Here is a 15,312-nt window from a genome sequence, read left to right on the forward strand (position 1 = left end):
ACTCTCACTGGGGTGTAGGTCCCACACACACTGACTCTCACTGGGGTACAGGTTCCACACACACTGACTCTCACTGGGATACGGGTCCCACACACACTGACTCTCACTGGGGTACGGGTCCCACACACACTGACTCTCACTGGGGTACGGGTTCCACACACACTGACTCTCACTGGGATACGGGTCCCACACACACTGACTCTCACTGGGGTACGGGTCCCACACACACTGACTCTCACTGGGGTACGGGGCCCACACACACTGACTCTCACTGGGGTACGTGTCCCACACACACTGACTCTCACTTGGGTACGGGTTCAACACACTCTGACTCTCACTGGGGTACGGGGTCCACACACACTGACTCTCACTGGGGTACGGGGCCCACACACACTGACTCTCACTGGGGTACGGGTTCAACACACTCTGACTCTCACTGGGGTACGGGGTCCACACACACTGACTCTCACTGGGGTACGGGGCCCACACAGAGTCTCACTAGAGTATTTAAGATTCTATATAAATTCAAGTTATGTTTTTTTCAGGCTAACACAGCGTTGAATTGTGACGGGGACCAACCTGAGAGCAGGATATCTTATCGACTGCAGGTGATTAAAACCCTGGTGCAGAGGTACATCGAGACTTCACGGCAGGAATTCGCAGAGAAACAGAGGAAAGGTGAGTGAAGGACACGGGTGTGGAATCCTATCAGCTGCAGGGTGCAGTTCTGGAGGCAGGACGGTGTATTTTTGGAAAGGTGAATGGTGGATAGTATACCTGACGTATTCCTGCCTCTGAGGAATCTTACTAAGCAGGTTCAGAACAGCAACAGCTCCCCACCCAGCAGTGGCAGGTAGCTAATTATTGGCAATTAAGTGCCCAATTGGCTGCAGAATGGTGACACTCCTGGGATCTTCCCAACAGCGGTCGGGACCCCCAGTGAATCTGAAGCCTGGTAGTGGTCTCCCAGCAACAGGCCGAGGGAGCCAGTGAGACTGCCTTTAATTCCACCCCCCCCCCCACCCCCTCCCCCCCCCCCCCCCCCCCCCCACCCTGAGCTGTGTGAATCAGAGGGCCAAAGCTGGAACTGCAGGACACACAGTGAGGGCCTTACTGCCAGCTGTAGCCACAGTTTATGTTGAAACATTTCAATGTCTTCAGGGTCGCCTCTATCTTGAGGTACCCTCGCGGTCTCCCAGCAACACCCATCTCTCCCACCAGGGCTGACAGCTGCCCATCGCCTCGGACTTTCCCATTGGTCCTCACACCTGTGCAGATGCCCGCTGTCCATTATTGGACAGGGCTCCCGGTTGCAGCATGTTAATTGGCAGTCTCTGCGAAGACTGCACAGGCGTGCAGGCCTCCGAAACCATCAGGGTCAGGACCTGGAAATAGTCCAATGAGCAGAAAATCCAGGCTGACACTCGAGTGCAGTACTGAGGGATTGCTGCACTGTCGGAGGTGCCATCTTTCAGATGCGACGTTCAAATGTGGCCCCATCTGCCTGTAAAAGATGTAAAAGATCTCATGGCGCTATTGTGAAGAGGAGCAGGGGAGTTCTGCCAGGTGTCCTGGCCAATATCTATCCCTCAATCAACATTTAAAAAAAAAACAGATTATCTGGTCATTGTCGCATTGCTGTTTGAGGGAGTTTGTTGTGTGTAAATTGGCTACCACGTTTCCTACATTACCATAGTGACTGCACTTCAAAAGTATTTCATTGGCTGTAAAGTGCTTTGGGACTTCTGGTGGTTGCAAAATGAGAGATTTTCATTCCTGTTTAAAATCGAAGACAGTAATATTCTGCCCAGGGACTGTGCTGGGTTCAGAGGGGCTGGTGGGATTTGAACACGTCCACTTTATTTTATTTACAGATACAGCACTGAAACAGGCCCTTCGGCCCACCGAGTCTGTGCCGACCATCAACCACCCATTTATACTAATCCTACACTAATCCCATATTCCTACCACATCCCCACCTGTCCCTATATTTCCCTACCACCTACCTATACTAGGGGCAATTTATAATGGCCAATTTACCTATCAACCTGCAAGTCTTTGGCATGTGGGAGGAAACCGGAGCACCCGGAGAAAACCCACGTAGACACAGGGAGAACTTGCAAACTCCACACAGGCAGTACTCAGAACTGAACCCGGGTCGCTGGAGCTGTGAGGCTGCGGTGCTAACCACTGCGCCACTGTGCCGCAGTGGTCCCCTACCATTCGGCCCATTGTGCTTATGCTGACTCTTTGAGAAAACTACCCCATTAATTCCAGCCCCCTGCTCTGTCCCCATAGCCCGGCACATTTTTCACTTTCAAGTATTTACCAAATTCTCTTTTATGACTTCTTCCACCGCCCTTTCAGGCAGCGCATTCCAGATCACAACAACTCTTCACTACTCTTCCCCAGTGAGTAGCTCAAGAATCTTGTTTGTGAGACTAGAATTAGGACCATGTTCCCAGGACAGAGACTGTTGTTACTCTCCTCTGAACCTCCCCCTGTGTTCCTCCTAAACTCAAACCCGACAGGGTTTTTAAACTCAAATTGTTGTCATTTAAACAGCAATCCTTGATGAATCCCATCTTGTCTCTAGTTCATTCAGTCTTGGTCACTAGAGAGACGTCTTGCTGCTCCCCTTCCCAACTCGATCGAGACACATTGTGTAGCTCTGATAGTTCAAAATATTTTAACACCAGTTCAAGCCTTACAGAAGCAGGGTTTGTTTATACATCAGGCAGTTGCCTATTTTCTTCGTAAACTCCAAATCAAATTTATCATTTAAACACCAATCCTTGATCAGTCTCAGCTTTTCACTAGTCTTTTTAATCTTGGTGTCCTACACTGTAAGCTTTGGCCCTTCAGACTCTGAATGTTAACATATCGCAAATTGTGGTTTATCAATCTGTAGGAATGTCTAAGAAAGGATAGACTTACACTGGAGGCAGTACAGTGAAGGTTCACTAGATTGGTCCCTTGGATGAGAGGGTTGTCCTGTGATGAGAGGCTGAGTAAATTGAGCCTATATTCTTTGGAGTTTAGAAGAAAGAGAGATGATCTCTTTGAAACATGTAAGATTTTAAAGGAATTGGATAGGGTAGACACTGAGAGATTATTTCCCCTGGTCGGGGAATCTAAAACACGGGTGCACAGTCTCAGAATAAGGGAATGATCATTCAGGACTGAGATGAGGAGAAATTATTTCACTCAAAGGGTCGTGAATCTTTGGAATTCTCCAGCCCAGAGGGTTGTGGATGCTCCATCATTAAATACATTCAAGGCTGGGATAGATAGATTTTTGGTCTCTCAGGGAATCAAGGGATATGGGGAGTGGGTGGGAAAGTGAAATCAAGGCCTAAGATCAGCCATGATGGTTTTGAATGGTGGAGTAGACTCGATGGGCCGATTGGTCTACTCCTGCTCCTATTGCTTATGTTTTTTATATCGGATAGACTGCGGAGAAACAGGCTATTCGGCCCAACCAGTCTATGCCTGCGGTTCTGCTCCACTCAAGCCACCTCCCATCTTTCTTCATCTAAATCTAGCAACATTCCTTCTATTCCTTTCTCCCTCATGTGTTTATCCAGCTTCCCCTTAAATGTATCAATACTATTCACCTCAACCACTCCCTGTGGTAGTGAGTCCCTCTCCAGAGACTTGAGCACAAAATCTAGGTGGCACTTCTGGGCAGTACTGAGGGAGTGCTGCACTGTGGGAGGGTCAGTATTGAGGGAGTGCTGCACTGTGGGAGGGTCAGTATTGAGGGAGTGCTGCACTGTGGGAGGGTCAGTACTGAGGGACTGCTGCACTGTGGGAGGGTCAGTATTGAGGGAGTGCTGCACTGTGGGAGGGTCAGTACTGAGGGACTGCTGCACTGTGGGAGGGTCAGTACTGAGGGACTGCTGCACTGTGGGAGGGTCAGTACTGAGGGAGTGCTGCACTGTGGGAGGGTCAGTACTGAGGGAGTGCTGCACTGTGGGAGGGTCAGTACTGAGGGAGTGCTGCTGTGTCAGAAGGGCCAGCTGTCAGATGAGATGTTAAACTGAGCCCCTGTCTGCTCCCTCAGGTGCACATAAAAGATTATCTGGTCAATGTCACATTGCTATTTGTGGGATCTTGCTGTGCACACATTTGTTGCATTTCCCTACATTATGACAAAGATCACACTTCAAAAATGTGTTCCATTGGCTATAATGCCACTAGGAAAGTCCTGAGGATGTGAAAGGCAGTATTGAAAGAGATGATATCTTGGAGGGGGCTTCAAATGAAGCTTTATGGGTAGAGTTTAGGAATAAAAAAGGGACAGTCACATTGCTAGATGTTTATTATAGACCCCCAGATAGTCAGCAGGAAATTGAGGAGCAAATATGTGTGCAATTCGCAGAGGTGTGTAAAAATAATAATAGGGTAATTATATTAGGTGTTTTCAACTTTCCCAACATTAATTGGGATAGTCATCGTGTTAAGGGCTTAGATGGAGTGGAGTTCTTAAAATGTATACAGGAAAACTTTTTAGCTCAATATGTAGAGGATTTTTTTTTTATTTCCAAAATATACTTTATTCATAAAAATCTGTAAAAATTACATTGCCAAACAGTTTCCAAACAGCACCAAAAAATACAAACATTGCAAGTGAGATCAGTTTCCTTCAATACTGTCATGAGTTTCTTCCCAACCCTTCCGTTTCACAATTGTCATGTCAATTACAGTTTTACATTTACAGCAATTGAGAATATTAACGATAGAGTTCGAGGGGTTTCCCATGGATCCAGCGCCTCAGTCCAGCTTGGTGGGGGGACCTTACACTGTGGTCTTTCCCCATTGAGCCTTTGCTGCGGCTGCCCCAAGCTTTAGTGCGTCCCTCAGCACGTAGTCCTGGACCTTGGAATGTGCCAGTCTGCAACATTCGGTGGTGGACAACTCTTTGCGCTGGAAGACCAGCAAGTTTCGGGTAGACCAAAGGGCGTCTTTCACCGAATTGATAGTCCTCCAGCAGCAGTTGATGTTTGTCTCGGTGTGCGTCCCTGGGAACAGCCCGTAGAGCACAGACTCCTGTGTTACAGAGCTGCTTGGGATGAACCTTGACAAAAACCACTGCATCTCTTTCCACACCTGCTTTGCAAAGGCACATTCCAGGAGGAGGTGGGCGACCGTCTCTTCCCCACCACAGCCAACGCGGGGGCACTGTGCGGAGGGGGCGAGACTTCGGGCATGCAGGAAGGATCTGACGGGGAGGGCCCTTCTCACCACCAGCCAAGCTACGTCTTGGTGCTTGTTTGAAAGTTCTGGTGATGAGGCATTCCGCCAAATGACTTTGACGGTCTGCTCGGGGAACCATCCGACAGGATCCACCGTTTCCTTTTCCCGTAGGGCCTTGAGGACATTCCGTGCAGACCACTTCCTGATGGACCGGTGGTCAAAGGTGTTTTCGCGCAGAAACTGCTCCACGAAGGATAGGTGGTACGGCACGGCCCAACTGCATGGAGCGTTCCGCGGCAATGTGACCAGGCCCATCCTTCGCAACACTGGGGACAGATAGAACCTCAGCACGTAGTGACACTTGGAGTTTGCGTACTGGAGATCTACACACAGCTTGATGCAGCCGCACACGAAGGTGGTCATCAGGATGAGGGCCACGTTGGGTACATTTTTCCCGCCCTTGTCCAGAGATTTGAACATCGTGTCCCTCCGGATCCGGTCCATTTTACAACCCCAGATGAAGCGGAAAATGGCTCGGGTGACTGCCACGGCGCAGGAGTGGGGTATGGGCCAGACCTGCGCCACGTAGAGCAACAACGTGAGCGCCTCGCACCTGATGACCAGGTTCTTACCCACAATGGAGAGAGATCGCTGCCCCCACATGCCCAACTTTTGTCGTACCTTGGCTACTCGCTCCTCCCATGTTTTGGTGCACGCCCCGGCACTTCCGAACCATGTCCCCAGCACCTTCAGGTAATCTGACCTGACGGTGAAGGGGACCAAGGATCGGTCAGCCCAGATCGGCCTCGCTCTTGCCGTGGTTAACTTTGGCTCCCGAGGCCAGTTCGAACTGGTCGCAGATGCTCATCAGTCTGCGCACGGACAGCGGATCCGAGCAGAAAACGGCGACGTCATCCATGTACAGGGAGGTTTTGACCTGAGTGCCTCCGCTGCCTGGGATTGTCACCCCTCTTATGCTCGCATCCTTCCTAATAGACTCAGCAAAGGGTTCAATACAGCAAACAAACAAGACCGGGGACAGAGGGCAGCCCTGTCTGACTCCAGATTTGATCGGGAAACTTTCAGATTCCCACCCGTTGATTGAGACTGCGCTACTGATGTTTGTGTAGAGCAGTTGGATCCAATTGCAGATTCCCTCCCCAAACCCCATTTTGGAAAGCACGTCCATCATGTAGGTGTGCGATATCCTGTCAAAAGCCTTCTCCTGGTCCAGGCTGATGAGGCAGGTGTCCACCCTCCTGTCCCGTACGTAGGCGATCGTATCCCTGAGTAGCGCGAGACTATCAGAGATCTTCCTGCCGGGTACAATACAGGTCTGATCGGGGTGAATCACCAACTCCAGAGCAGACTTGACTCGACTGGCTATGACTTTGGACAGAATCTTGTAATCAACATTAAGCAGTGAGATGGGCCGCCAATTTCTGATTTCTGCCCTCTCCCCCTTCTGCTTGTAAATGAGGGTGATGATGCCTTTTCTCATGGATTCTGACATGCTGCCGGCCAGGAGCATACTCTCGTATACTTCCAGCAGGTCCGGGCCGACACAGTCCCACAGGGCCGAGTACAACTCGACCGGTAAGCCGTCGCTCCCGGGAGTTTTACTCGTCTCAAAAGACTCGACGGCCTTTGTCAGCTCGTCCAGAGTTAGCGGCTTGTCCAGTCCCTCCCTCCTGCTGTCATCTAAGACCTCTGTGATAGATGACAGGAAGGACTGGGAGGCTCTGCTGTCTGTGGGCTTCGCGTCATACAGCCCAGCATAAAAGGATTTGCTGATCCTTAGTATGTCGGACTGCGAAGACGTCACCGAGCCATCTTCTTCCTTCAGGCTGCTGATAACAGAGCTCTCTCTGTGTACCTTTTGGAAGAAGTAACGCGAGCACGTCTCATCCTGCTCGATGGAGCGGACTCTGGACCGGAAGATGATGATGGAGGCCTCCTTGGCAAAGAGCGAGGCCTGCTGGCTCTTCACCTCTTGGAGGTCCTCCTTGACCTCGACCCCCATTGACTGCAACTGGAGTAGATTTTGCATAATTTTCTGGAGTCGGGACACTTCCCTCTGTCTCTCTCTCGCCTTCTGAACACCTTTGTGGATGAAGAACCTCTTGATGTTCTCCTTAATCGCTTCCCACCAGTGAACTGGAGACTCAAAGAGGGGTTTCACGGTCCTCCAACCATTGTAATCCCTTTTGAGTTCCTCAACATTCTCTGGGGTCAGCAGTGTCGCATTGAGCTTCCACGTCCCTCTGCCAACCCGCTGGTTGTCCTGTAAGTGACAGTCGGCCAGTAAGAGGCAGTGGTCGGAGAAGAACACCGGCTTGACGTCGGTGGATCCGACCATGACAGCACGGGACACAAACAGGAAGTCAATCCTGGAACGGGCAGACCCGTCCGATCTTGACCATGTGTATCTGCGCTGCGCTCCGTCTGCAGGTTTGCTGAAGACGTCGTGCAGTTTGGCATCTTTAACTGTTTCCAACAAGGGAGGGTGCAGTGCTGGACCTAATTCTGGGGAATGAAGCCGGACAGGTGGTTGATGTGTTGGTGGGGGAACATTTTGGTGATAGCGACCACAACATGGTACAAGTTAAGCTCGTTATGGAGAAAGAAATAGACAAGTTGCAAAAAAAGGTTTTGGATTGGGGGAGAGCGAATTTTAGTAAAATAAGGCAGGATCTGGCCAAGGTAGACTGGAAAGAGTTACTTGTTGGGAAATCTACAGAAAACCAGTGGGGGGCATTCAAAAAGGAAATGGGGAGGGTACAGGCCCAACATGTTCCCTCTCGGGTAATAGGTAGGAGCAACAAGCCCAGAGAACCATGGATGACCAGAAACATTCAGGGTATGATGAGAAGGAAAAGAGAGGCTTTTAGCAAATACAAGGAGAGCAAATCAATGGAAGCATTAGTGGAGTACAGAAAGTGTAGGATGGAGCTTAAGAAAGCAATTAGGAAAGCAAAGAGGGGATATGAGAAAGCTCTGGCTGGTAAAAGTAGGGAAAATCCCAAGATATTCTATAAGTATATCAATGAGAAGAGGATAACCAGGGAAAGAGTAGGACCCATTAGGGACCAAGGGGGAAATCTGTGGGTGGAGCCAGAGGACATTGGTAGGGTATTGAATGAATACTTCACATCTGTCTTCACACAAGAGAATGAGGATGTAGATATGGAACTCAGAAAGAGAGACTGTGAGGTTCTTGAGCAAATTGTCATAGGGAGTGACAAGGTATTGGAGGTTTTGGAAGGCTTAAAAGTGGACAAATCTCCAGGTCTGGACGATTTGTGTCCCAGGATGCTGTGGGAGGTGAGGGTGGAGATTGCAGGGGCTCTGACCCAAATTTTTAATTCCTCTCTGGCAACGGGGGAGGTGCCAGAGGACTGGAGAACAGCTAATGTGGTCCCACTATTTAAGAAAGGTTGTCGAGATAAGCCAGGGAACTACAGACCAATGAGTCTCATGTCAGTGGTAGGGAAACTATTGGAGAAAATTCTGAAGGAGAGAATCTATCTCCACTTGGAGAGGCAAAATTTGATTAGGAATAGTCAGCATGGCTTTGTCAGAGGGAGGTCATGCCTAACAAATTTGATTGAATTTTTTGAGCATGTGACCAGGTGTGTAGATGAGGGTACTGCAGTTGATGTAGTTTACATGGATTTCAGAAAAGCCTTTGACAAGGTCCCACATGGGAGACTTATCAACAAAGCAAATGCACATGGGATACAGGGTAACTTGATAAGGTGGATTCAAAATTGGCTTAGCTGTAGGAGACAGAGAGTGATGACAGACGGCTGTTTTAGTGACTGGAAGCCAGTGTCCAGTGGCGTACCACAGGGATCTGTGCTGGGTCCCCTATTGTTTGTCATTTATATAAACGACATCGATGACTATGTGGGGGGTAGGATCAGTAAGTTCGCGGATGACACAAAGATTGGCCGAGTGGTTAACAGTGAGGTGGAGTGTCTTAGGTTACAGGAAGATACAGACAGGATGGTCAAATGGGCAGAAAAGTGGCAGATGGAATTTAACACTGAAAAGTATGAGGTGATACACTTTGGAAGGAGTAATGTGACATGGAAGTATTCAATGAATGGCCTGACACTGGGAAGTTCCGAGGAACAAAGGGACCTTGGCGTGTTTGTCCATAAATCTCTGAAGGCAGAAGGGCAGGTTAATAGGGTGGTGAAAAAGGCATATGGGACACTTGCCTTTATCAATCGAGGCATAGATTACAAAAGCAGGGACGTCATGTTGGAGTTGTACAGAACTTTGGTAAGGCCACAGCTGGAGTACTGTGTGCAATTCTGGTCGCCACATTATAGGAACGATGTGATTGCATTGGAGGGGGTGCAGAGGCGATTCACCAGGATGTTGCCTGGGATGAAACATTTAAGCTATGAAGAGAGGTTGGATAGGCTTGGGTTGTTTTCGCTGGAGCAGAGAAGACTGAGGGGTGACCTGATTGAGGTGTACAAGATTATGAGGGGCATGGACAGGGTGGATAGGGAGCAGCTGTTCCCCTTAGTTGGAGGGTCAGTTACGAGGGGTCACAAGTTTAAGGTGAGGGGCGGGAGGTTTAAGGGGGATTTGAGGAAGAACTTTTTTACCCAGAGGGTGGTGACTATCTGGAATGCCCTGCCTGGGAGGGTGGTAGAGGCAGGTTGCCTCACATCCTTTAAAAAGTACCTGGATGAGCACTTGGCACGTCATAACATTCAAGGCTATGGGCCAAGTGCTGGCAAATGGGATTAGGTAGACAGGTCAGGTGTTTTAATGCATCGGTGCAGACTCGATGGGCCGAAGGGCCTCTTCTGCACTGTATGATTCTGTGAAATGAAAGTTCTCTCTTTCTGTTACAGACCTTGGGAATCGTATCACGGATTTGGGCAAGTTTGTGGGTCGATTGCAGTCGGAGATTAAGCGGTTACGATACAGCATGGGAGCAGCCGGCAGCACCGCAAAATCCGGCGATGCCACCACCGTCCTCGGAAAATACATCCTTGGGGCCCGGAATCGCTTCCACGAAGTGGACCAGGACTCGGACGCGGGCTCCCCCAAGTCCTCCTTCAAGGTCATCGTCCACCAGAACTCGGAGGACGGGGTTTTACCACCCATGGCCAGCAAGGTGGGTGGGCAGGAGGAGGAGGATGATGAAGGGTGTCCACCATACCCCAGTAAGGGAGTGGAGACCAGCGGTCCCACTGATTCGCTGATGGGCATCGAAGCAGGCGAGGGCTCCTCGATGGAGAAGAGCGGAGGAGATTCGGGCAAAGCAGGAGAGGAGAAAGACTGAAAGGGGGAAAATAATTGGCATTAAAGGAGAATTGGGATTGGGAACTTGAATGTTCTCCGTGGATCCATTGGACTTAGCATGCTATCTGCAGGAGCATCATTACAGTCTCACTACCCTCGCTAAACTCATCGCTATTATCTAACATTTAAAAAGGCAGCAAATTATCTTTAAGTAAACACTAGGATTTTAACTGAAACAAACTCTAATTTTTTATGTCTAGTTTTCTCTAGGTATGGAATCATTAGAAGGGATTGAGTGTAAAGATGTAATATATTTAGATTTCCTCGAGGCCTTTGGCTCATGACTAAGGTCAGAGATTGTGAAGTAGGGACTGGTAGCAGAAGGAATAACAAGCTGACTACAAAACCCAAAACCCAGAGAACGGGTCAAAGGCAAATGAACTTGGATATAGATCAGTGTGAGGGGGTGCATTTTGGTAGGAAGAATAAGGAGGCCACAAACTCCTTGGAGGTAAGCCTCTAAGTGGGTAGAGGAGCAGAGTGATCCAGGAGTCCGCATACACAAAGCACTAAAAGTAGTGACACAGGTTAATAAAAGCAAACAACGCACTGGGGTTTATTTCTAGAGGAATGGAATTGAAACGTTCTGTTAAACTTGTGTGATACTTTGGTTAGCCTTCACCGGAACGGTTCTGGTCTCCATATTGTAAAGTGGGTACAGAGGCACTGGAATATATGTTCAATAAAGATTTACCAGGATGATACCAGGACTGAAAGATTTTACCAATCAGGAAAGATTGAACAGGCTGGGGCTCTTTCCTCTAGAAAAGTGAAGGCTGAGGGGGAACCTGATGGAGGTCTTTAAAATGATGAAAAGGTTTCGGGAGGGTAGATTTCCTTGTGGGGGTGATCAGAAAAGGGGCCATTAACATAAGATGGTCACTAGCATGAGCGGTTGGGCTGAATGGCCTGTTTCTGTGCTGGAGACTTGATGTAAAGGGGATTGAGTGGGACAGTGAGACTGAGACTAGCCTTTGATCTCTGGGACCTGACATTCCAATCCAGCCCAGGAGGAGGCGATGAATAGCTTGACTGTGATTCATGAAATGAGTTTGGTACATTGTACAATCAGTTCTAAGCACAGATCAGCCCAGCATTACAAACACTCCCTAATCTAGCACCAAATTTATAAACACTCAAAGTAAGAGGCCATGGATTGGGATAGTGTAGAGGGAGCTTTACTCTGTATCTAACCCCGTGCTGTACCTGTCCTGGGAGTGTTTGATGGGGACAGTATAGAGGGAGCTTTACTCTGTATCTAACCCCGTGCTGTACCTGGCCTGGGAGTGTTTGATGGGGACAGTATAGAGGGAGCTTTACTCTGTATCTAACCCCGTGCTGTACCTGTCCTGGGAGTGTTTGATGGGGATACTGTGGAGGGAGCTTTACTCTGTATCTCACCAATGTTTAATACTGGGATTGAGTGTCTGAAATGGAATGTGTTCTATTTCTCTGTACCGACATCCCTTGACTTGAACGCAAACCTGATCTAAAGTATGTGTTGGGAGAGGCTCCTCACACTGGGAGTCCTGACTTCACATTCGCCTTTGCTGTTTTGTTTAACTCCTGTTTTCTCTCGGCTACCCCCCACATCCTCAGTGAGTTTGAATGGGGGCAGTGAGGGGCTCTGGTCCTCATTGACTGGAGGCCTGGCCTATGTTGGGATTCTGAATTCAGTGTCCCAGAATGAGCAGGATTCTGAACAGTTGAAATACTGAGGGGGTTGTAAACCAGGAGGAGGGGAGTTTACAGTATTCAACCCTGAATGCAGCAGTGATTGGGCCTTGCTGGATGGAGTACAACAGGATTGCAACCAATTGAAAGAGTGCTTGAATTAAAGAGCGAGTCTCACTGTAAAAGCCCATTTAATGCGTCCCGTGTGAAATTTGTTTTCTCTCCTCTTGTTCTGGTCTTGTACTTTGAGTGAGTTACATTCTCAATGTGCTGAGGTTTTAGATAAGAGTTAAGTAAAATCATTTTAGTTAGCCTCCCTATAAAATAAAGTGCCATCAACACAGAAAAAGCAGCTGATTGGTGAGTGGCTTGAGACGTTTTTGTATTTAAGTAGTTAGTTTAATAGTCTATTAAATAGAGACACAGCAGGGCATCATGGATCCGTGGAGCACAGATCCTGCTTCATGTGAGAACTCTAGGACACTTCTCATGTCCTGGGCAACCACATGTAAGTGTCAACAGCTCCAGCTGCTCAAACTCCAGGTTTCAGAGCTGGAGTAGCTGCCCGTGTCACTGTGGTGCATCCCTGAGGTTGTGTTTTGTGGATAACATGTTTATAGATGTGGTCAGCCCGCAGCTAATGAGTACACAGGCAGAGGGGGAATGGGTAACCACCAGGCAATTGAGAAGAAACAGGCAGGTAGTGCAGGAATCCCCCGAGTGCATCTCACTCTCCAAGCGGTATTCAGTCCTGAATACTGGTGAGAGTAATGGTTCCTCTGGGGGGTGCAGCCAGAGCCACGTTCACAGCACCACAGCTGGCTCAAATGTACAGGGGGGCAGGAGAAGGATTCGAAAAATAATAGTGACCGGGGCTTCTATAGTTCGGGGAACAGACAGGCTTTTCTGCAGTCACAGACATGAATCCAGGATGGTGTGTTGCCTCCCTGGTGCCAGGGTCAAGGATGTCATGGAGCAGAGCACCCTGATGGGGAGGGCAAGCAGCCAGCAGTTGTCATCCACGTTAGTACCAATGACAGGTAGAAAGAGGGATAAGGAACTGCAGTCAGAGTTTACTGAGCTAGGAAAGAAACTAGCAAGCAGGACCTCAAAGGTAATAATCTCTGGATTACTCCCAGTACCATGTGCAAGTGAGTATAGAAATAGGAGGGTAAAGCAAATTAATGCGTAGCTGGAGGGAGAACTTTAGATTCTTGGGTCATTGGGACAGGCTGTGGGGGAGATGGGACCTATACAGTCCGGACAGGTTGCACTTGAACAGAGCCGGGACTGAGTTCCTTGTGGAGCGTTTTGCTAGTGCTGTTGGGGAAGGTTTAAACTCACTTGGCAGGGGTGTGGGAACCAGGAGATAATATCAGAGAGGAATCCCAAGGTGTATAATACTGGCAGAGATAGATAGCACTAGAGTAGGAAATATTAAGTTATTAGGTAGGGTCAGATTAAGGGAGAAAGAAATAAATTCTGTATCAGGGTTACTCTGTGTGCATGTCAGAGTGTTAATAAGACTGGTGAGGTACAGGTTCAGATTGCCATGTGGAAATATGATGTTGTGGTTATAACAGAGACCTGGCTCAAAGAAGGGCAGGACTGGGTGTTAAATATTCCTGGATACAAGGTCTTCAGGGAAGGGAAAAAAGTGGGGATGGGTGGTAGTATTGATTAAGGAGAGCATTGCAGTGCTGGAGAAAAAGGATGTCCCAGAAGGGTCGAGGACAGAATCAATTTGGCTAGAGCTAAGGAACATAAAGGTGCAGTTACATTACTTGGTGTTGTCGATAGGCCACCAGCTAGTGGGAAAGATGTGTAGGAACAAATTTGCAAGGAAATTGGAGAGGTGCAAAAAATTATAGGGTAGTTATAATGGGGGATTTTAATTATCCAAACACAGACTGGGATAATAGTCGTGTAAAAAGCAGTGAGGGGCAAGAGTTCCTAGAGTGTATTCAGGAAAATTTTCTAGAGCAGTCCGTTTCTAGTCCAACGAGAAAGGAGGCACTGCTAAACCTGGTCATGGGAATGAGGTGGGCCAAATGGATCAAGTATCAGTGGGAGAGCATTTAGGGGATAGTGATCATTGTATCATAAGGTTTAGACTGACTATGGAAAAGGACAAAGAGCAATCCAGGGTAAGAATAATTAACCGGGGAAAGCCAACTTCAATGGGATAAGAATGGAGCTGGGGTGAATAAATTGGAGTCAAAGGTTGGCAGGAAAACTGGTAGATGAACAATTCAACCTTCAAAGAAAGAGATAGTTTGGGCACAGTCAAGGTATAGTCCCTTGAAGGGGACAGGTAGGGCAAACAGAACCAGAACTCCCTTGATGACGAAAGAGAGAGTAAGATGAAGCAGTAAAAGGGTGCATATGACAGATGTCAGGAGAATAAAACAATTGAGAACCAGGCTGAATATAGAAGGTTCAGAGGGGAAGTGAAAAAACAAAGAGAAGCAAAGAGAAAGTATGAGAAGAGACTGGCAGCTAACATAAAAGGAAAACCAAAAGTCTGTAGGCACATAAATGGTAAAAGGAGGAGTGGGACCGATTAGGGACCTAAAAGGGGATTTATGCATGGAGGCAGAGATATCTGAGATACTAAATGAGTACTTTGCATCTGTCTTTACAAGGAAGAAGATGCTGCCAAAGCCATAGTGAAGAGGAGGTAGTTGAGGGGCTAAAAATTGGTAAAGAGGAGGTATTAGATAGGCTGGCTGTACTTGAAGTTAATAAAGTCACCAGGACCGGATCAGTTACATCCAAGGATACTGAGGGACATATGGGTGGAAATTGCTGAGGCACTGGCCATAATCTTCCAAACTTCCTTAGAGGGGGAGAGCGGGGGTGATGGTAGCATAGTGGTAATGTCAGTGAACTAGTAATCCAGAGACCCAGGCTAATGCCCTTGGGACACAGGTTCTAATCCCACTACAGCAGCTGGTGAAATTTGAATTCAATTAATAATCTGGAATTGAAAGCTAGTCTCAGTAATGGTGCTATGAAATTATCATCGATTGTTGTAAAAACCCATCTGGTTCACTAATGTTCTTTAGGGAAGGAAATCTGCCTACATGTGACTCCAGATCCACAGCA

The 15,312-nt window shown here is 48.2% G+C and overlaps 1 protein-coding gene across 1 annotated transcript in view; it reads left to right on the forward strand.

Moving 5' to 3' along the window:
* The window catches only part of trpc2b (transient receptor potential cation channel subfamily C member 2b), a 49,918-nt gene extending 39,408 nt beyond the window's left edge, over window positions 1-10,510 (forward strand). Inside the window, exons 12-13 of the mRNA XM_068032963.1 lie at window positions 546-678; window positions 10,077-10,510. Of these exons, the coding sequence (XP_067889064.1) occupies window positions 546-678; window positions 10,077-10,510 (567 nt within the window). The remainder of the gene's footprint in view (window positions 1-545; window positions 679-10,076) is intronic.
* The last annotated feature ends 4,802 nt before the right edge of the window (window positions 10,511-15,312 follow it).

Source organism: Heterodontus francisci, chromosome 6 (genome assembly GCF_036365525.1).
Source record: "Heterodontus francisci isolate sHetFra1 chromosome 6, sHetFra1.hap1, whole genome shotgun sequence".
NCBI classification, from domain to species: domain Eukaryota; kingdom Metazoa; phylum Chordata; class Chondrichthyes; order Heterodontiformes; family Heterodontidae; genus Heterodontus; species Heterodontus francisci.